Consider the following 23,585-nt stretch of genomic DNA (forward strand, 5'->3'; position numbering starts at 1 on the left):
ATCTCAAGTACCAAAAGAAGGAGCTCCTGTTAGTAATCCTCCATTAAGAGGATTGTCGAGACTATGGAAAAATAAGAAACAACGAGGTCGATATCCAAATACTTCTGACAGCAATACACAGAATGATGCAAACAATGGCAACAACGGCGAGACACCAGTGTCACCTCAAAATTCATATGTTCGAAATCCTAATTATTACAATGCTCCAGATGGTGTTCCTTCAGCTACAGCAACAGCGCCTCAAGGGGCAAAGAGTGGAAGTCCAAATAATTATGATAATAATGGACCTAACATACCTATTTCTGACGAACAGCCATCTATTGAAAGGAATGTGAATAAGTATAGCAATTTGAATTCTAAAAAAAATCCACTTTTAAATAAACTTACGGATTCCGATTCCAGAAATCATATCGATTATTTAATGAAAGCTGCACTAAACTGTGTGTCACCTAGTGGGTTTAATTACAAAGCTTTTACACTAGGAATGGCGTCAGTTGCTACTGCCATGAGGAAACAGCATCCTAATGAAAGTCCAGAAGCAATCATTAACAAAACTTATTTGGCAGCAATAGTGGCTTTAATTGAAGACTTCCAAAATGCAGTGTTCAATCGACAAGAAAGTGAAGGAACGCAACCACTACAAAATTCTCAGCCTCTATCCAGACCAAATTCTGAATCCGCTGCATATAGGCCCTCTACTAATCAGCAAAACAGTGGTGCTTCAATTGTATCTCAGCCTCTATCCAGACCAAATTATGAATCTATTGAATACAGGCCCTCTACTAATCAGCAAAATAGTGGTGCTTCAATAGTATCTCGGCCTCCATCCGGACCAAATTATGAATCCATTGAATACAGGCCCCTTACTAATCAGCAAAACAGTGGTGCTTCAATAGTATCTCAGCCTCCATCCAGACCAAATTATGAATCCGTTGAATACAGGCCCCTTACTAATCAGCAAAACAGTGGTGCTTCAATAGTATCTCAGCCTCCATCCAGACCAAATTATGAATCCATTGAATATAGACCTTCTATTAATCAGCAAAACAGTGGTGCTTCAGTTGAATCAGTGGTAAATTCAAACTTGGCTCCAATTAGTTATCAAAATGATGGAAATTACCAAGATACATTTCAAGCAGTATCTTTGAAAGAAAACCCTCAGCAAACATATGCAAATCCCTCTTTACAAAGTGTTGGACAAAACAGTTGGGCTATTACTAATAGAAATACTTTGTTAAATGCAAGTCCCCGTGAAAGGCCTCAAAGTTTCAATTACAATCAAGCTGGTGGATTTGCATACGCTGCTGCTGGTTGAAAACTTTTTAATTTTAAAATGGTATGCAATCATTTATGTCATTTAACTCCTTTTGGAAGTAAAACTAAAAACTGAATTTTATGATGAATCAGAGAATTTTTCATTGCACAATTCCTTGAGATATTACATAATTATGAAAATTTTTTTGTAGTGCACATAAGACTTAAATTCTGAATGATACTTTATTCTGTACTCATATTTTTAAAAACATTCTTGGTTTCACCACCACCACCAACAAAAAATGTTTTAATGCTGATTGAAAATTAGAGAGATACATAGTGTATAAAGTACATGTATGTAATGTATGCATGTATGTAAGCATAGAAAATGAACTGAATGGCTTAATGTTCCTGCTAAATTACATGTTATGTAATATAACTCAATACAGATATAAAATATTTTGTTCAAGTAGTCATTAAGACACTAAGTTACGTAAAACGTTTAATTCGAAATTTTAACGAGCATTAATCCTTGTGAACCAGCTAGCCATCAAAGGCAATTAGTAAAAAAAAAAAAGGCGCTTGTGTGTGAAATAGAAATTTGTAATAGCGATAAACTTCGATGTTGAATGCCATATGTCTGTATGTCGAAGAGTATTTTCATTCATCCGTTTCCTGACGATGAGAAATAAATCTTGAATAAGTGATAATTGCTTTCAGTTTATTTATTTATTTTATAGAATATTAGGTTACTTTTTGTATTTGCAAAATATAATTATTAAATTTCTTTTTCAAAAACATATTTTTATCTGTGTGCTAAAAAGTAGATTTTTACATTTTAATTATGTTCCATATTTTAATTTCAATTCGAAATTTATTATTTTTCATCTTGTGCCTTTCAGTATTAGTTTATCTCTTTTTCATTGTCGAATGTTTAATGAATATTAACCATGCTAACATAAGAAAATCAAGTTAAAATGGTGATCAGAAAAATGTAAGTTTTATAATGGATCATATTTTTTTTTTTATCGTCAAAACAAAAATTGATGTCAATGAGTAAAGAAACACTGCTCATTGAAGTATATTTGAATGCAATATACTGTATACAATATTGCTGTTAAAGAATCCTGTAAAAGATTTAAACATGTAAAAGACGTTTGCAGGAAAGTTTATAATATAATTATTATATTGTTCTACTGTTATAATTTTAGCAGAAATAAATCTGTGCCTAGCCCATGAGACCAGGAAGGGTCCACTGCAGGTCTTCTGTGCATTGTATCATATCTTAAAGTTGCCTCACACAGTTTAAAAGTAAAAGAAAAATATATATATGATTGGGTAAAACTATCAGATTGATGTGTTTTTATCTACATCGCTTTAAATCATAGCATATATTTTGATTGCTTATAATTTCCACAATTGGTACTTTTATTTTCAATTAAAATTATGCACAGTTTTTTCTTCTTTTAAAAGTGTCAATCCGAATTCCAAAATATCTGTTGTTCAGAATATTGTTGATTTTTTTTTTTTCAACAAGCAAGATAATAAATGCAAATAAATAATGTGATCTTTGTGATTTATTTTCATCTTGCTTGGCATAACAGATTTTTTTTCTCCTTCTTCTATCAGCACTTCTATAAGAAAAGCTGGGAAATTTAGTTTGATTATGAATATTTTTCAGTTCCTTATTTCATAACGAAATATATGTCTTGAACGGCAATCAAAAATATATTTTTTTTTAAATACGATTAACTAAGTCCTTAATTTTGTTCCTCCTGGCAAATGAACCCAGGGCACGTACTCATCCTGTCCTATCCTAGTTATGCTATTGCCCCATCTGCTGGAGTTTTTTTTTTTTTTTTTTTTTATAAAGGCAGTTTTGCTACTAAGTAACAGCAATAGTAAAAGTAATATCAAAACACACATACAGTTTTAGAGAAGTAATCAACATGCAACAATTCAAAAATATATTAGATTTAATAAAGAATAAATAATCATTATAAAATATATTTACATACATTTCTCTCGCTTTATATCACAATGTTCTAATTTAATTTAGGTTTGCTTTCAGTAGATTCTTTCTTCTTCCACTGTTCATAAACAAAACGAATTAGTTCATTTTCTTTATACCATACAACACTAAGGAAAGCCAAAAAGCAAGCAGCTCCTAATAAAAAATGCCATATCCATTTGTATATGCTGTCACAGCACAAATACATCTAAGGAAAGAAGAAAAATGCAAATATATTATTAAAAAAAATTTTTTTTTTTGGGGGGGAGGGGATAGTTTGAAAACTCTATATAAGAATGAAGCATTTTATTCTTTTTAAAGATTATAATGGGTTGATATGTTACATTAATACTGAGTTTGGAACAAAACTTTTATAATGCATATTTAGGTAGTATTCATTTATGCCTCATCAAGTTATGAGGGCATTTTTCTTTAATAAAACTGAAAGTCATTTGGGAAAAGCAAGATTTTAAATAATTAATCCTACCTGACATTTCCATTAGATATCACCTTATTTTAAATATTAAAAATTATATTAAATATCACCTTATTTATTTTTTTCTTTCGAGAAAATGTATTTTTGTGCTCAAGATACACATTGTTACTTTTCTTTAGGTTTAAATGATTCATTTTATGATGTTATAATTTGGTGAGACAGTTCTCATTATTTAAAATTTTAATACTGGAACTAATAAAAACTTAAAAAGAGAAAAATGATAAAATTTATAAATATCCTGTTAAAAAGTAAGTAAGAAATAGTATTTCTTGATTAAATTTGATGCCGTTTGTAAAAAAATCTGAAAAGAACTAGAAATGTTATAAATGTTTTTCTTTAATATTAGAAGTATTTCTAACCATTATGAAAAAATTAACAGTTAACTTTCACACACACACACACACAAAAAAAAAATCATATTTAGAATATGATGATAATTCTTCACTTTAACATAGTTAAATGTAGTAACATTGAATATGGTCTGCAAGACTTTAAAGCAAGCAAATATAAAGTATCAAAATTCACAACAAATGAACAAATACTACAAACTACAAACATTGTTACATAAAAGCTTCCCATAGTATCAAAAGTAATAAATTACACAAAGTACTGCCTAAACTTTTCTCACTATTATTAATTATTTTCCAATTGTTTTTATTATTTTCATTTGGTTCTTTCAAATTTCCAAAGCCTTTTTACCTCTATAATTAATTTTTCATGATTTACAACTTATCCCCAGTTATTAGTTGGATTCTTTAAATAGTGTAAAATCAAGGTAATGATAATTTATTTCTAAAATTTATAATTATAGGCATGTACAAAGCACACTCAGAATCACCTGTCAATAATAAAAGAGGAGGTGTGCCTATCTGACACCCAGCACTTAAGAATTATATTGTTTAATCTAGAGTTAGCAAACTTGGCATAAATGAATTTTGGAGAATAAGATTAAATATTTTGGAGTAATTTAAAAAAAAATTAATTAATCAAAAAAGCAAGGTTTAGGTATTTTACTGTGGCAACTTCATAAAACATTATTGCATGAAATTAATTTTTAGAACATTTATAATTTTATAAACAGCATTTTATTGATTTTAAAATTTAGCTATGCATAATTTTTTCCTAAATTTTGAAATAGTTTTTTTTTCACATAATTTTCAACAATATTTTTAGTATTACTATCAAATTGAAATAGTTTTTATTGTTTCATTAAACATTTTATTTTATTATTGGAAGCTACAGAAGAAAGACCCCGCTTATTAACTGAAGTGTTTTTACACAGAATATGAAAATGTTAAAATACCACCAAAGATAATGTGCATTTAGAAAATATATAATAAACAGACTACATGCAGAACTATTAAGAAATGCATCTTTAAAATCCACCATAATTTGACTTTAAAATTTAATTTGTTAAAGAAAATGTGAATATTAAATTATATATAATAAATTTAATAAAATTAACTATAACTAATATTCCTGGTAAACTAGAAAGTCACCAAAGGCAGTCAATTTTCAAATAATTTCCATTGTAATTTTTTTAATAATTATCCATTGTTTAAATTATTAAAAAAACATTTTAAATATCTTACTACAGTTTATTTTCAAAGATATAAATACACATATTTATGCAAGAAAAATTAAAATTTTAAATGTAAAAATTTAAATGTTCAATTAAAAAAATACTTTTAGAGGAAAAGAAAAATAAATTTTATATGGGGAAAAAAATCACTAAATTATATCATAATTCAATAACAAGCATATAAATTTTTACTGAATAAATTACCTCAGAAATGGATGTAATAATAGTAATGGCAATTAAAACTTGTATCACAGATGAATGAGGAACAATTCTAGACCACCAGTACTTGGGTACTTGAAAATACCCTTGAATAAAATGAAAGCTAGAAAGAAAAATATATGGTTAGAAACAAAACAAATACAAGATGAGGAGAAAGAGGGGGTTTAATACAAGCAAATGTAATACAAATAAAAAATGAACGAATGCTTAATTTACATGCTTATTTCCAGTCTCATTAAGAAATATATATTACTGGATTCAGAAATTTAGCTTTTTATTAAATAAATAATAAAAAAAAATAGCAAAAATAAATTACAAACCCAGATAACTAACAGTAATAAATAAAGTAAAATAGTTTAATATAGTAAAGAGTAATAAATATAGTGATAAATACTTTAAAATATAAACTTACCTATGAACTATTCTAAATAACATGTTTAAACAATTTGCCATAATGAATCCTGAACTCCCAAAAACTGTAACAAGACAATATCCAGCTATTAAGAAACCAACAGACAAGCAAACTAGGCTCTTATTATATCTGAAAAAAATAATTACATAATTAGGATGTTTTAAAATAACTCATATAAGCAAAGACAGAAAGACAAATAATAAATTTAAAACTATATTCATAACATCCGACATTATTTAAATTAACAATTTCCAATGAAAAAAAAATGATAAATATTTAATTTTATACTGAAAATTTAAATTTGCTTACTACTTTGGAAGTTCAGTTCCAATTTATATTCCTAAATTTTATACTTTCTATTTAAAATTGAAAAAATTTGAAGAGATTCATTTTTATCTATCATTTCTAAAAGAATTTCGAATTACATTTCTAAGCAGGTTCAAATATTCTTCCTGACATTTAAAATGTAATGAAAACAAATAAAGCTAAATTTGAAATCTGATAATCAAAAAATATTATTAAAGTACATAAAAATTATTTTACTTATCTGCAGTATTTTGAAATACTTTTTGAAATTAAGTTGGCTTTTAATAAATAACATAAAGCAATATGCCTCACAGTTTTCTGACATATATATATATATACCTGTCAATTTCTGAATGACCCATGACAGCAAATTTAAAACCTTCAGAAATTCCATTTATTGCTAGAAGCAACACATAAAAGCAGTGCCATCGCATCAAAGTAAGACCTACAAAAATATTAAAATAATATTATATATATATATATATATATTACCACAAAACTGAAACATAATTAAGAACAATTTATAGTTTAACTGACAAATCACAAATGCAATTATTTTTATTACGAGTAATTGAAAAATCACATGCCTTATTTTCTGTCTAAATTACAAAACATATAGAGGGTTAGCAAGAAATAAGTTATCCACTTCAGAGGTCTCGAAAATGCGTTCTATCCAAATGAGATAAAATTTGAACTACAGATTATGCAGATGATGTGCTTTACATTTATTAATATATATATAGTACAAAAATTCATCGTTAGTAGGCGTTGTAATACACATAAAACCATTTAATATGGTTTATAATTATTAAATAAAGCAACATTAAAATTGCTCGATATGTCCTCCTTCATTTTCAACAATATGCTCTAATCGGAGAACCATATTTTCTATAGATGACTGGAGTGAATCTGCCGGAATATTAAGAATATGTCGCCGAATGTTGTCCTTCAGATCTGGTAGAGATGATGGCCTTTGATGGTAAATATTGTCCTTCAAATAACCCCACAACTAAAAGTCGCAACAGATGATGTCCCTCAAGTGAGGAGATCATGCTATTGGGAAATGACAGCTGATAATTCATGCTTCTGTGAAATTCTGTATAAACAATCGCTTTACACGACAATCAATATGAGGTGATACGCTATTCTGCATGAAAATGAAGTCTTGAAGGCATGCACGCTTTAGAAGAGTTGGGATTAAAAAATCCCTCAGCATATCATGGTATCATTGTCCTGTGATGGAACAGGTTTGGATTCCATTTGAAGTTATCTCTTCAAAGAAATACGATCCAATGATAAAGGTAGCTGTAAAACCACACCATATTGTCACTTTTTCAGGATGCAATGGTTGTTCCTGGATAACTTGAAGCTTTTCCATTGCCAAAATTCGATAGTTGTGGATGTTAACTTGCCCATTGAGTCAAAAGTGGGCCTCATTACTCCACAGAATGTCCCATGGCCAAGTTGTATCAACCACCATTCGAGCAAGGAAATGATGTGCAAAAGTTTTATGGACCACTAAGTCCCCGTCTTCCAACAAATGCACAGACTTGTTTGAATTGTATGATTGATTTCGTATGAATAAAAATGCAAAACCTGCCGTAGCATTTTTTGTACAGTTGAATAGGGAATATCCAGAACACGGGAAACAACTAGCAAACTCACTCTATTATGTGGCGATTGAGTGATGGCTTCAGCGAGCGTGGCCGCAACATTTTCGATGCTGGAAAACAGGATTTTTTTTTGTCACCTGGAAGAATGCCACATTGCCCAGTTTTTTCAAATTTCAGCATCTTACATAGGGCATCTAGAGACATTGGACCTCTTCATATCTGCAAATTCCTACGAACTGAAATTCCTTTAGAGTTGCAATGGAGCTTTGTTGGTTCTGGTAGAACAATTTCATCAGTAACGCTTTTTCTTGCAACATAGACATGACGAACAGAGAAAAAACTAATGTTCGTGCAAATTATAAAAATAGTAATAGACGTATGCTATAACGCAAATTATGTTTCACATTTTCAATATATGTCATTTGTGTTACATGCCATCAATTGGTGAATTTTTGTATTAATTTTTTTTTTTTTTAAATTTATAAATGTAAAGTGCAACATCTGAATAACCAGTAGTTCAAATTTTATCTTATTTGGAAAAATAGAATATATTTTAGAGCCCTCTGAAGTGGGTAACTTATTTTTTTCTTAACCATTTTATTTCTTAAATTCTTTTTTCTGTCTCAAATCTGTAATATATTCACATGAGTTCAATTTTTATTTTTATGATCCTAATATATTGAATGTAATTAACTAGATTCAAGTATATATTGTCTTTATTAAAAGTTCTTCTTAATCATTTATATTTCAATTTCATATGCTAATAATTACCATTTGACTGTGATATGAAATTGCAATTTTTTAAATATTATATAAGCAAAAATAAAAATTAAGGAACATATTTAAATTATCATAAATATAATCATAACCAGATATCCCCTAACTGATTAAGAGTAAGAATACACATATATAAATTTATAAAATATAAAAAAAAATCTAAATATTAATTTATTTTCTTTATTGGGAAAATATGATTATTCAGAATAAATTATACAAAACGATTATATATATATATATATATATATATATATATATATATATATAACAAATTTCAAAATCTTTGACGTGATTTTTAATTTTTTTATTTCAAGGAGTAACACAATACAATAAAAGATATTAAACCTCTTTAGATAATTGCATTTTATTTATCATTGGTTTCAAAATCTAATTAATTTTCTTACCTATTCCAGAACTTAATTTTGTTCCACCATATATATACAGGAGCAGTTGGGAATAGGAATAACCAAACATTAAGATTGTAAGACCTAACAGAAACATTAACTTCAAAATTCTTCCTAAAATTGTAAGTGCCATAGACAGATTTTCCTGAAATTTAGAAATCTAATATTATTTTTTTCATCAATATATAATAATGTGAATAAGGAAATTATTAAATAATAGCAATTAATTTTATGTTAGGGAATATATGTATTAATATATTCTTAGAAATTTAGAATTTATAAATTAATAGAATATGAATCTTTTGAATGAATGAAAATTAAAAAACAAATGAGCATCATTATAAAAAATAATTTAGATGAACTAAAACTATTATTTTACGGATGAAACAAAAATATTGAGCATAAAAAAACAAGATATGAACAATTATTGATTAAATTTCTTCTCATTAATATTTCCTTTGTTTCCAATTTTTCAATTTGATGTTCAGTGAAATCTTCTTAAAAAATCAATCTTACCAAAGGCTGGGAAGTTCTGTCTCTTGTCAGTATCTGAGTAAAGAGCAAATATGCACTATCTTCTATTGGCAACAAAATGAATCGAGCAGCTAGCGATCCCAAGTTGTTAACAACATCATAGAGGCCTTAAAAAAATGAATGTAAATTTAAATTACTTTTTCCTGCTTAGTATAGACATAATTTCAAAGACATAATTTCATTTAACAGAAGAAAAAAAAATTATATGAAGGCAAATTTGAGGGCAATTATGCAGGGAGATTACAGATATCAACTCTTAAGAATATATTATGAAATCTCAATCACAGGGTAGTTTTCAACACACAACTAAAGATGTGAAAACGCAACACAAATACGATATTATTTTAAAAAGCTTTAACAAAACTTAAATTAAATGCTTTTCTTTCTTGTTTTAAATGGATCAGTACAGCATTTAAAAAGATAAATAAAAATAAAGCTCTGATCATTCATAGTATACAGACTGCTTTAAGATACACAAATATGTGAACTTTTGTCTAATGGATTTTGCTATAGACTAGAAATTATAAGACCATTGAGAAATCTTATTCTGTATCCATTAGTAATTGTATCATTTAATTTTCCCCAAATAAAGCATGCTATTCAAATGTAACAAGCTTTAGATGTCCTTAGTGTGTTTGTTTTGTCTCCTCTAGCTGTTTCTTTAATACATTCGGTTGCACTTTTCAATTTGAATATAGCTTAAAGAGATATTTTCTATCCCCAACTCAAAAGTTTCTACATGGAATTTTGTGATACTCTTTGAATTCATAGATTATTTGGTAAAATCATAAAAATGTTATGCATTTACTACTCCACAGTGAAAAATATATTTCTAAATAAAGATATTAACACAAGAAATTTTCCACAAAAAAAAAAGTATAAAGAAGTTATAGTATAATATTTTTAAACACATACTAGCCGAGTATATTAGTAATATATGTATTTAGATTACATACCAATAACATGCAGATAAATAATTTTTGAAAACTATAACAGAGAATATTTCTTTCATTGCATTATGACAATTCAAAAGGAGTTTTACAGAAAGAGATACAAGTTTTACTTGACTCTAAATACACATTTATGTAATAGAATTATATTTACAAGAATGATGAAATTTTTTTTTTTAAATGTGATCAGTATGCTTTCAAATGCTTACCTTGTTCAGCAAATGAAAGAAGGGTGAAAAAACTCATCAAATAGCGCTCACCTGAAAAAAAAACATTTATTCTATAATACAAAGTTAGTTATAAATTTAGTAATATATGCAGTTTTATCAGTTTTTAGATGTAAAACTATCTAAAGGTTGTAATTAAGTGTTTAAATGAAACGAGATAAAAGAATAACTTGCATAGGTAAAAAACATAACTATTACTAGTAGCAATTGAATAAACTTATTATAATATCAAAAATGGTATTTGAATGATTAAAGAAAATAGTTTACCTTCTGTAAGAAGTTGTTTCAATAAAGTTTGTTTAAAAAAACTCCAAGTCAAACAAAGATCTTCCCATTCCACAAACTAAAAATAAATATTAAATTCAATAGCAATGAATAAAATTGTTTCAGATAAATTGCATAAAATTTCATGGAATATTAATACTATAACTCAGAATAGAAGAAGTGTAAACAATTATGAATTGAAAAATTTCTGTAAAATAGTAGAAAAGTCTAAAATTTAATGGAACCAAAAATAAAAATTACAAAGGGGAAAAATCAAATATATTTTAAAACAGTCATAAGAAGGTCTATGCTTGAAGCAAATTAAATACAACAAGACTTCACTCATTAATTCAATATATCTTAGTATTAAAAGTACCTACAAGGTATCAAAATTTATGTACAGAAAATAACCACACCTTATGCACACATACATTAAATTTAAAAAAAGGAGCAGAATTTTTTTTGAGAAATTAGATGCTAAGAACAAAATTGCAAGTTTTAAATCAACAAAGAAAATGTAAAAATAAACCTAATGGAATTTTTTTTAAAATATATAGGCTAATATAGAACATTCAGAATATGAACAGGTTTTAACTATGATAATTTTTCCAAATTCTATAACAAAATACTATGATAATTTTTAGTAATGCATTTGAATACTTACATACTTGGAAAATTTGGGAAGAGTGTCACGTAGAGATGAAATTAATAAAGGAGAAATCTTTTGCTCAGAGGAATTTAAATAATATCCAAAATAACCATAAAATGACAATGTGTACACAACAGAACTCAAAGCCTACAAAAAAATAATAAATATACTAATAGCTCAATTTTCAAAAACTTAACACAATATATATTTGAAAATACTCAAGAAGAATATTTTCAAACAAAATTAATGAAATCATCATCTTAGATTTATCTATAATATATAAACACAAATCTAAAATAGAGCGAAAAGATTTGTTTAAAATTAACAAATGGTTATTCAAGGTTTATGTTTCTCAGTATCATTACACTCTGCAAAATTATAAATAACAAATTTACACATGCTGATATTCTACAGTCCAAGCTTTTGTATATTTCATTTAATCAGGGAAACCTGTAATCAATTTCAAAAATCCTAAAACTAACATGAAGTAAAAATTTCTCATATTTTTTAAATACACTTTAGTGTATTAAGTAGGAAAAACACATTATTTTTAACAACTAAGATAAGCAAAGCAAAATCGCATATAAAAAATGTATTAAAAAAACACTAATATTTTTCAATTCATTTCCCAAAGTTTGAGAAATTACATTTTAATTTCACTTGAATATTTAAAAATAGGTTATTCAGCTTCCTTTTGGGGAAGAGTGGAGATTTTGTTTCAGGTGGAGATTATGTTTCAATAACTGTTGCATTCTTAATTTTTTATATAATAACTGCAAATTTAATACAAGTAGTTAGACACTTGTTGTAGACAATGTTTTTTACTTAACTCTTTGAAAATCAAATTAGAGCAGGCAGAATATATATTAGTAGAGATAAAGAATTGACAAAAAAAAAAATGTCATAGAAAGAAAAGAACTTTTAAAAGCAGCCCAGATATTTAATGATTATTGCAGTAGCTTATTAAGATTATAATTACCTGGAATTGAATTAGTTTTGATTTTCTCTAAAATTTGAACTAATACAGTCTTGAAAGAGAATTTTCTGATCCAACATATTTATTTTTGTTTGAAGAAAATAAATTATATTTCATAGTCTGCACAACATGTAGGCTGTTTGCAGGTAATATCATAAATGGGTAAATTACAATAATAAATGATATATTCTAAACCAAATTTAATAAAGATAAATTTGCATTTCATTCATTTAAAAACTTTAGATTTGAAAAAGTAAAAAAGCAAGAATTTTGACTGCAACTATTCCACAATCACTATCTTAGTATGTTCTAAATTTAATAAATGTTTACAATTAAAAAATTATACCTGACTGAAGCAAAAGCAATACATAGCTTGTTCTGGCCATCTGCTTAGACATAAAACCATACTAAGGCTCCTCACAGTCAGCATTGTTCCTTCTAGAACTACCTGCATCAATACACAACTTCATTTTATTAATTTTAGAATAAACTCAAAAATTCCTCTATTATTAACATTTCAGCATATGGATCATATAATTGAAAAGAATAATTTCCCAATATAAATAAATATCCTTATATGCATTGTTAATTTTAAAAGTTTATTCATTATATAGGTGGTCTAAGCCAAATGTTTCAATATTTTTTAAATACTTTTTATATATATTTACTAAAGCTTATTGAAAAATTGTAAGCAGTAAAAAAGTGCATTTCGCATTTATAACAAAACGTCATTAATATTACCTTTAATGAGATTAAAGGTAAAGTTTAAAAAATTAAAAAGTTAAAATAAAGGATTACAGTTAAATTTTAATTGGCATTAATCACTACCAAAAATAACAAAATACTTTTTAGAACAATTTAATCACTGGAATCTTCAAAAAAATTTCACAGAAATAAATTATAAGGAAGATCCTGAATGTAAGTCATCATGTTGATAAAACTTAGTAATTTAAGAAAAATAAAATTTATATGCTAAGTATTGAATGGATTCTGAATAAAACCATGTAACATGAAAATAAAAGAGGATAGGATATCGGATTAAAGCTGCTTCAGGTAATAATGTATATATTTGTAAATATAAGTTATTAATTCAGATATTGTATCTACAAGAATTTTAGGATCAATTTTGAATGTTCAAACATTTCTTAATACATTAAATATATCAGCTGATACTTAATCATTTATATTTTTTTAGTTTTCTGGAGAAATGATTTCCAACTTCTCTTACAAGTTTCAGATAATTCTTCACTAATAAATGTACAATTCGCAATTGATTTTCCCATACATAAATCATTCAATCAAATTTTAAGTATTTTTGAGATACCATTGAAAAAATTATGAACACATGTGATAAAACATTGGCTTATATAGATGAATTTTGAGAAACATAAAAAAAATGTTTGATAATAAAAATCTGGTATTAAAAAGCTATTTGAAAACAAATATTAAAGATCTGATAATTGCCTAAACAAAAGATAAAATGAAATTAATTATTAACAAAAGAAAATTTAAAAATAATTTAGTGCACAAAATTTCAATTACAAGCAAATACCTTTAATTTTATAAACTGACTACTTTGACTAAATACATAAAGAGGTTCTGCAAGGCTTTCAATCAAGACTGAAATGATAACGATATTCACACCAGCAGAATAGTGCTTAACAAGATGAGGATCAGGTTCTTCCAACACATTCAACCAAATGTACCGCAGCAGGAGTGAACAAATTAAACAAACAGGAATTCTAAAAAAATATACACATAGTTATTTCCAAACAAAATAAATGTTTATGACAAATAATCAAAAGATATCAAACAATTTCATTTAGTGGCCATGAGTGCATAGCATTTCAAAAAGGTAGAAGTTATTAATTAATGAATAACTCTTATAAATTAAATAATTCATGTAAACAATGAGAAATTGATATAAATTAAATAATTCATGTAAACAGTGAGAAATTGATATAAATGAAATGATTCATGGTAAAATGATATAATTTAATAAGCACCTTTTTGAAATGTAAGGCATCGCATAAAAGAGTAAAGAACAAAAAATAAGGGACAATGGAGAAAGGGAGACCTTTAATGGTCAATTTAGAGATAATAGCTTGAAGGTAGTGAAAATAAGCATTTTTAGTCAATAATAAGCATTTTTAGGTTAATTTTTGTATTTAATTAAATCTCTGTAATTCTAAAACTCTTTTAAGAAAGAAAATTTATGAAAATATATACATAAATATGCATTATCAAGACTGAAATGGGGGGAAAAAAAGTCTGGTTCTGCCACTTAGAGGATGAAGATCAATTTTTGCATGGCAGGAAAATTATGAAATGCTCACCAATGTTAATTCTGATTCTTTACTAATCAAGAATATATTACAATATTCAAAAGACAGAATTATCACAACTGAATATTAAAAAATAAAACTATAATTAGAAAAATATTTTCAAAAATAAAGAATTATGAAGTGTGCATGAAAGAAAAAATAAAAATAATTATAAATAATATATTCATATATGCAATATTTTAATGATTTACATTTTTGCACAGAAATTATATTTTGCAACAAATAATGAAAATTTACTACAAACTTACATCATCCACAATAGATTAAACTTCTTCTCTAAGGACTTTTTATCAAACCTAGATAAACAAGAGCGTCGAAATGCTTCACGACTCAAACAATGACATGTTGAATAAAGTAAGAGTAACCTGTACAAAAAAAAAAAAAAAAAAAAAAAGTGAGGAAACAGCATCAAAGTAAGTATTTCAAAAATTTGTAAATAAATATAAAAGAGAATTGTGGAAAGTTAAATAGATATGAAATAACACAGCAAAAAAGAAATAAAGCTATAAAAATAAGTTAGCTATACTATTTAAATATTTCCCAAAAAAAATTTTTTAATATCTTTTTTTAAATTGTATGTAATTTGAAGATAAATAGAATTTACTATTATACATACTTGATATTATGTTGCAAAACAAGAGGCTCATTTTTGCATAAAAATTATATTTAGAACTTTTTTAAATCATCAAACTAAAATAATACTTCTAATTATCAATTAAAATTAAAAATGTATTTAAAACTTACCGAACATTTATAACACCAAGAGCTTCTTTAGTGATGAAACGGAATATAATTGCATTGGAAAGTGATGATAAAATACGAACTAAAACCTAAATAATAAATTAATGTCATTTAAATATCAAAGTTGATATTATTACATATGACATACTTAACTGTAAAAACTATAACATATTAATTTATCATATTTAAATATTATTTTAAAAAGCATGCATTGAACATATTTGAAACCAATAAACTAAATTTATTTACAAATATATTGCAGTCCATTTTGAGTGGAATTATATTAGAAGCATACAAAAAAATTTATTTGTAAACTACAGAAAAATCTATGTTATGTTTATAGTCCAATCAACAACACATTATCAAGATGAAAACTGTTTAGGAAAATTGTTATTGCCTTAAGAAACTTTTTTTAATAGAATTAAACAAAGCAATATTTACATATCAAATGAATAAACATGTAGGACAAATGATTTTGAGCAGATACACAATAAAGCTTAACTTTGATTTGAAAAAGAAATCAATAATAAATATAAATAATTTTAATAATATTTATACTTATTATATTATAAATATTATTATAAGAATTATAATATTATAAATTTCATTAATTATAAGAAATTTATTATAATATAATAATTTTAAAAAGAAAAATCATGTTTCATTAAATAAATTGACAGTATATGAGATTCAACTAAGAAACATAAGATTTATTTTAGGAGTTGACTAATATTTTAATTAAACTTTTCACATACAAAATTATAATTTAGCTTTAATAATAAGGATAAACTCAATTTTAAATAAGTTAGTAAAATAAATTTTCAGTAGAATTTTAAAAAGTTCTTGAATATAACTTGAAAAATTTACTTGTTAGTACTAACAATATAAATATAATCTGGTTTTGTTTATTTAGAAAGGTGACATATTTGTTTCTTCAACAGTTTGAATGAAATGAGCAAAACTAATGTAAAGACATTAAGGTAGTAACTTAATAAGAGTTATTAAAAAACTAAGAATGATAAATCATGCGTAAAACAATGTATTCTTTACATGTTTTTTTTCTATGACAAAAGCGAACAATTTTCGAAGGATATGAATACAAAACAAATTTATCCTAAAAAAGGCCCTTTTGGGAAATTACTTCATTAATAAATATCAAAGAACAGCAACAGAATTATATTACCTGAAGTATTATATTACAAGAAGCTGCTAAAATAGCTACACTAACTGCTGAAGTTTCCGGCATTTTAACACAAATTAAAATAATTTTACAGAAAAAATATCGCTAACAATATCATGATAGCAAAAAAGAGAATATTTCACTTTAAACATTTAGCAAAATAAATATTTTGCGTTTTTTGTAAAACGTATGTCATCACTTCTCCAATGAAAAATTAATGACAAGGCAAGCGAATATTTATTTTCATTTATCTCGTCACGATTATATCGGCTTTACCTCAAATGGTCCAAGCTAAAAAAATTTTTTTTTTTCTCTTGATTATTACTATTTAATCTGTCCTCATAGAAGAAGACAAAATGAAAACATAGTATGATGAAAACAAAAAACATAAAACGCTTTTCAAACTACAATCTAATTAAATGAATTTAAATAATATCAAAGCCAGTTAGAACGAAGGATGCCTTATCTAAGACAGTTTTATTTAGTAGTCTTGGTTGGCAACATTTCACTGTTTATTTATTATTTTATTTTTTGATGCCAACTTTAAATTTCCGTGTCTTTTTTACAGACTGGTAAAAAATAATTATTGTTAATTAATTGATCATGGGAGGATCTGTTTCAACTTCATCGCCTAAACTTCTCTACAGTGTTGAAAAAAGTCTCATAAATGATTTAATTACTAAAAACTGTGTTGTTATATTTTCTAAAACACAGTGTACTTACTGTAGAAGAGTAAAGAAGGTACAAAGTTTCTAACTAAAACTTATTATTTTTAATTCATTCTGTCCTTTTTTTACTCTAAATAATCATAATTATTTTTCTCCATGCTTTGATTTTTAAATATTAAAACGACATCAATAAAGGTATCTATTTAGAAATATAACAGGAAACATCTGAGGCTGGATTTAACATTTTTAAACGTTTTGGTTATGAAATAAAAAAATACCAAAGAAACTTCTATGACATTATAATATGCATGTATTTAGGTATCATTGGGAATTTTTCAATATTAGTCAAGATTTAATAGAAGATTAGGAGTTATCAGTTTCATTTACCTTTAAAAATTGTTGTGTATCATATTTGTTCAATGCTGATAGGAGAACAATTTGGGTTACCATTTGAAAGCTGTCTTATTTATTCTACTTTGAATATCAATGTCAGTTGTATGTTGTTTACTGTATTTCAAGATGGAGTGTGAAATGAACTGTTCAGTCTAATATTACATAAACACACAATGCTGATTCATCCAATAATATTGGATACTATTAAATCATGTTAATCATTAAAAAAAATCAAGGCTTACATTTTTTTAGTACTCAAATATGAATTTTTCGTCAAAATCAGATTTTATACAAGTAGGCAATTATTTTCCAAAAGAGAAACATAATACAATAAATTTTTCCTTAGAAAGTTTCCTTTTTTTATATATTTTATTTTATTTTCTTAGTAATACTCTAAAAAATTATTTTTAAAATTATTCAATTTCAGTAAAAAGATTAACACTATCTTTGAATTTATGTGGTAATTATCTCATTTTTAAAAAATACTTATTCCGTTTCTGATAAACTCATATTTAGATGCTAAAAATTTGTTGTTTCTCTTTTCAATGTAAACAATTTCCTTGGATAACAATGAAAATATAACTGTATAATATATATATATATATATATATATATATATATATATATATATATATATATATATATATATATATATATATATATATATATATATACTTTTATAGAAATTTCTTATTTTTAACACATATTTTTTTTCTTTAAAGATTTTGTACGTATGTATTAATCACATGTAGGCGAACAAACACTAGGAGATACTCTTTTAGTGTGCAAGCTTTTGTGTGTCTGTTTTTGTGATTATTCATTGGCATATAACTAAGGCATAAAAAAAAATATGGATTAAAAAAAAACTTATGTGATGTAATCAGCTGACTGCTTTAATTTCTTATCTATTTTTCTTACATTTTAAGGAAGAAAAAAGGTAAAAAAAGAAGAAAAAAATTGTTCTAATGTTGCAAATATAAAAGGAAAAAAATGTAATATATTTCATTAATGTAATTATTATATTTCATTTCTCCTAAAAAATGCTGATTGAAATACTGTTTGAGTATGTCAAATTTCTATTAAATGATGGTAGAGGATTGCTTTGTAAAACTAAGGATTTTTTTCTCCCTTGAAAATATAAATTATTTTACATATCTCTCTATCTATATATATTTTTTAAAATTCAGCATAGGAACAAATCTTTTTTTTAATTCTTTGGAAGATATGTATCTAAAAAAAAAAGTGTTGCATAAATTCATCTTGATTTTTTAAAAAATATTTAATCATAATTTCATCATAAAGATTCAATTCATTTGATTTTCAAATTATACACTTCTGCTAAGTACCACAACATACCAATTTTAAAACTTGCAGTGTTGATTATTATTATTATTATTATTCAAATCTCATTTTCTAATTAATACACTTCATCTTCATCAGGTTACTGAAATATTTAAATCCATTAAATTAATTATGAATATATCTAAATATAAAACATATTTAACTATTTCATAAGTTCAGCCTTATAGAATGGTTTTAAAATTTGCAAAAAGTTTTACTATAATTCAGCATAATAAATTTCATAATAATGTTACAGAATTTTCAGTGCTTAACTTTAAATTCAAAACTTTTGACATTTAACATTTCTTGTCATGTCTGTGATTGTAATTGATTTGCGATATAAAATACTATTTTTTGACCATGAATGTAGTATCATGTTTTTGTGAATTCATAAACTACCTATTACAGTTGCTCACTGAATCCAATGTACATTTCTTATCTATTGAGCTTGATAAAAGAGAAGATGGAACTAATCTCCAAAATGCACTACATGATATAACTGGAGTTAGAACAGTAAGTTTAATGTTACTTCTACCATGGATGAGATTATCTTAATTATATATATATTATTTCTCTTTCCTCTGACTTTTCTTCAATTTCTCTCTTGAAAACAAGAGGTTAACATAATTTTGCTTAATTCTGATAAAAGTTCTGAAGAAAGAGCAAATAAAGGCATACATAACAAAATAAAATATTTTTAAAGTAAATATATATATATATATATATATATATATATTAGTTATCAATATGTTTAATGCTATAAAGAATTTTATTCTTTTGATGATTTGCAAATATGATTGTAAAGTATCTAAGTCAGCAAAATTAACTGTCAAATATAATTTGATTTTAAGCACTGTTCACTACTAGTCACATTCAGTAGCTTGCTGATTTATGGATATTATTACTTAAAAAGATTCAGTTGTATCAACAAAATTTAAAATATGCAAATTGTTCAAAGCAATTCTTATTGTTTTATGTGCATTACTAATTTTGGCTTAAAGTTTTCTGAAAATAAAATTTCCATTATATACCTTTGACTGTAATAAACTATTATTGTTGAAAAAGATGATTAATAAAATGAAGTGTCAAACAAATAACCATCATCAACCTAACAAAATGTTTTGAAAAGAAAAATTTTTATTCATTTTTTGGATGAAACAATTAATTCAGAAAATTAATATTCTGATTGAGTTTGTTTAAATGGTTTAGTATATATAATCTGGATTTCAAAATCCCTCAAAAGATTGTACAAACTCCTCAATAGTATAAATTAAAAAGATTACTTTTTAAATTCTAAAATAGATAAGAAGCATTTTGCATATAAAATATATTTGAAATTTTTTAGGGTTGCAAAAAAAAATTAACATTTATTCTAATTTAGTTCATTAAATACTTTAAATTTTAAGGGGGAAGGGGGAACTTCTTAGTAATCCATTGCAACCCCTCTGCTAATCCTTTAATCTCCTTGTACTTTAGAGAAGAAGCAGTATTTAGTAATCTTATAGGCTTTTTTTTTTTTTTTAATTTGTCTGAATGTCCTACATAATTTGTACTACCATCATTAGACAAATAAAATTTGTAATTTTGAAATGATTTAGAAATTATTTTAATATGATGATTTTTTTAACAACTAATTGGTAAAGATATAGTCAAAAAAATCACATTTTGACTTAATTCATAAATATATAAAATCTGAAGAAAAAAAAAGGGGGGGAGGAGATTCTTTATGCACATATTGAACATCTGAAGCTATATATAAACATCAGTGCTAAATAGGTCAGGTAATTCTGAATTCAATTATTTGTTCTTCACTAACAGCAAGCTTTCATTTTTATTTGTAATTAAAAACATTCTGAAATATTATGATGTGAAATTGTTAAATATACATTGTCGAGAGTTTATACAAATAAAGACGAGACAATGATATTCATGATGGAACATCATTGTTTTTGGGGAACATAAGTAAAGGGTTTGTGTCTAACAATTTTTATAAGAATGAAAATTGTATTGACACTTTCTCTCTTTTTATTAGAAAATTTACTGAATTATTATTACTGAATTAATATTTGTTCATGCTTAAGATATATTTGTATTTGAATTGAAATTCTTTTGGATTTCCATTTCCTCTTAAATCTTTTGTAAAAATTTGATTGAATCATCATTTTCTACAATCTGAAAACTGAATATTTCTTTCTCTTTTTTTATTTAATTTTTGAAGGTTCCACGAGTTTTTATCAATAAAGAATGTGTTGGTGGTGCAACTGATGTTGAAAAATTACAGAAAGAGAATAAATTGATGGAGAAGATTCAAATGTGTGAAGGAAGGCTTTGATGTTTAATTGGTTTTAGAATCCTGTATAGAGCATATTTCATTTATAAAATTTTATTCTTTGACTTAAGTGAGAAATATTTATATTTAATTTATTGTTATGCAGTTTTATTTATTGCATATGAATGTTATATCTTGTATAAAAATTATTCATTAAAAAATACTTCCATTATTTTAAGCAAAAAAAAAAATGCTTTTTTCTTTTCTTTCACTTATTTTGAAATTAGACAATATAAATTTTTCCAATTAAAATAAAATGCAATAAAAATGCTATTAATATTACGTATATAGAAAAATTCAGACTTATAATGTAATATGAAAATGCTGTTCATATGTGTGCAAATTCAATTGTGCAACTAAATTATAATTTTCATATTACATTCCTGGTATTTAACCTCATAAAATTTTGAATAAAATATTATTTACAAATAAAAAGATGGCAATAATTACTGCTAAGGGTTATGACTGTCAGTCCATCATTGATAAAATATTTCAAGTCTTCCTTAAATTAAAATTTACTTTAATGATTTATTCTATGTTTTTAAGTACTAACCCAAAAATCATTATTATTGCACAGCAATACATAAATATTTTAAAAAATCTGATACAGGGCTGAAATTGTGAAATTTTAAAATAATCATATTACTGACTTATTACAATAATTGATTATTGACTTCACAGTATTACAACATGACAAACAGTTGTACCTGCCATAAAGCTTGTATTTCTACTCCCTTTTACCATGAGTGTAATATATGCATTTAACTCTGCTGAAAATGGTTTTTTTCTTTTCTGAAAAATTTCTTAATCATATTTTGTAATCCATTTGGAGACACTAGATACCTGGAAAATTTGTTCATATTTCGAAATATTTTTCTTTTTGATCGCTTTTTGTTATCTTTTGTGTTAAATATCTTTTCTATCCCTTCATTAAGACATTTTCTATATTTCAAAACTTTTTGAGGAATATTTATGACTATGAACTATTCTGAATAAATGAACATTAAGTATGCACACACTGTATTTTTGGATGTCCATCAAAATAATGGAAATTACTATCAATGAATTGTATTTGTGAATAGGTTTTAATTAAAAAATAAATCTATGACTACCTTGCCAAGATTTTTCCAAATGAGGAATGACCCACCACTTGTGGAATCATGAGGTGAAGTTTTTGGGTTCTCTTCTTTTGTTCTTACTGTCAGCAAAGGGAAAAAATTCAAGGGGAAAAAAAATTGAATGGAAAGGTGCAGGAAAGTGATTGTATTAATGCCTTGAAGATCATCAAACTATTGAATTGCCTTACAAATCATTTTAGCTTCCAGTTAAGTGTAGATAAGACAATGTAAATACTGCATGGAATTCGATATATTTTTCAAGGATGCCCTTTTCCATTTTGAGTAAGCAAAGATATCCCCAAACTATTAAAGATATGAAAAAAAAAAAAAAAAACATTTGTACAAAAAATTGTAAATTCGATGCAGCTTTATGTAATAAACTATCAGACTGTGTAATGGCAGAGCATCTGAGTCGTAACATCAAGACAATATTCAAAATAAGGACGAAAAGATGTCGATTTTGTTTTAAATTGGAGATTTTATTTTTAAAACTAAAAAAATTAATATCGCTTACGGTATTTTCCACTTTTCTAGCCGAAAAATTATTTATATAATTAGAAAGATTGTTTCTAACATTAAAAAATATATATATATTTAAATGGGTCAGTAATTAATCAGCTACTAGATGGCTACCTAGCTACTAGATGGCAGAAAACGATGTGCTTTAAGATCAGTTGAGATTAAAGGTTTCTAGACGAAGCGAGAAGTTATTAGGAAATACGGCAGAAAACTGTTCTTGTAGAATCTAAACTTATAATTTACTAATAAACATTTTTCCTTAATTATATCGATTGGT

General features: G+C 25.6%; 2 protein-coding genes across 2 annotated transcripts; one reads left to right on the forward strand and one right to left on the reverse strand.

Moving 5' to 3' along the window:
- Positions 1-3,272: 3,272 nt before the first annotated feature.
- Positions 3,273-17,178, reverse strand: LOC129988070 (protein RFT1 homolog). The gene is made up of 14 exons (XM_056096180.1): positions 16,944-17,178; positions 15,764-15,849; positions 15,268-15,384; positions 14,227-14,416; positions 13,021-13,122; positions 11,714-11,845; positions 11,053-11,128; positions 10,768-10,818; positions 9,591-9,715; positions 9,075-9,219; positions 6,620-6,725; positions 5,975-6,103; positions 5,548-5,665; positions 3,273-3,473 (listed from the first exon to the last, which is right to left on the reverse strand). Exons 1-14 carry the CDS (start codon positions 17,004-17,006, stop codon positions 3,300-3,302), a joined length of 1,614 nt encoding a protein of 537 aa, XP_055952155.1. The 5' UTR covers positions 17,007-17,178; the 3' UTR covers positions 3,273-3,299.
- Positions 17,179-17,470: 292 nt separating this feature from the next.
- Positions 17,471-21,789, forward strand: LOC129988875 (glutaredoxin-2, mitochondrial-like). Its single transcript, XM_056097151.1, has 3 exons — positions 17,471-17,681; positions 19,751-19,855; positions 21,561-21,789. The coding sequence occupies exons 1-3, from the start codon at positions 17,544-17,546 to the stop codon at positions 21,672-21,674; spliced, it is 357 nt and encodes a 118-aa protein (XP_055953126.1). The 5' UTR covers positions 17,471-17,543; the 3' UTR covers positions 21,675-21,789.
- Positions 21,790-23,585: the final 1,796 nt, after the last annotated feature.

The sequence above is a fragment of the Argiope bruennichi genome, chromosome 10, assembly GCF_947563725.1.
Source record: "Argiope bruennichi chromosome 10, qqArgBrue1.1, whole genome shotgun sequence".
Taxonomy (NCBI): domain Eukaryota; kingdom Metazoa; phylum Arthropoda; class Arachnida; order Araneae; family Araneidae; genus Argiope; species Argiope bruennichi.

What these genes read in the sequence shown, in the direction of transcription:
- LOC129988875 (XM_056097151.1), top strand. Translation starts at nt 17,544, where the DNA reads ATGGGAGGATCTGTTTCAACTTCATCGCCTAAACTTCTCTACAGTGTT. An exon ending in ACTGTAGAAGAGTAAAGAAG is followed by an intron (nt 17,682 to 19,750) that starts GTACAAAGTTTC and finishes TACCTATTACAG; the next exon opens with TTGCTCACTGAATCCAATGT. An exon ending in ATATAACTGGAGTTAGAACA is followed by an intron (nt 19,856 to 21,560) that starts GTAAGTTTAATG and finishes TAATTTTTGAAG; the next exon opens with GTTCCACGAGTTTTTATCAA.
- LOC129988070 (XM_056096180.1), bottom strand. Translation starts at nt 17,006, where the DNA reads ATGCCGGAAACTTCAGCAGTTAGTGTAGCTATTTTAGCAGCTTCTTGT. An exon ending in TTCCCAAATTTTCCAAGTAT is followed by an intron (nt 11,129 to 11,713) that starts GTAAGTATTCAA and finishes ATTTATTTTTAG; the next exon opens with TTTGTGGAATGGGAAGATCT. An exon ending in AAAATTAAGTTCTGGAATAG is followed by an intron (nt 6,726 to 9,074) that starts GTAAGAAAATTA and finishes ATATTTTTGTAG; the next exon opens with GTCTTACTTTGATGCGATGG.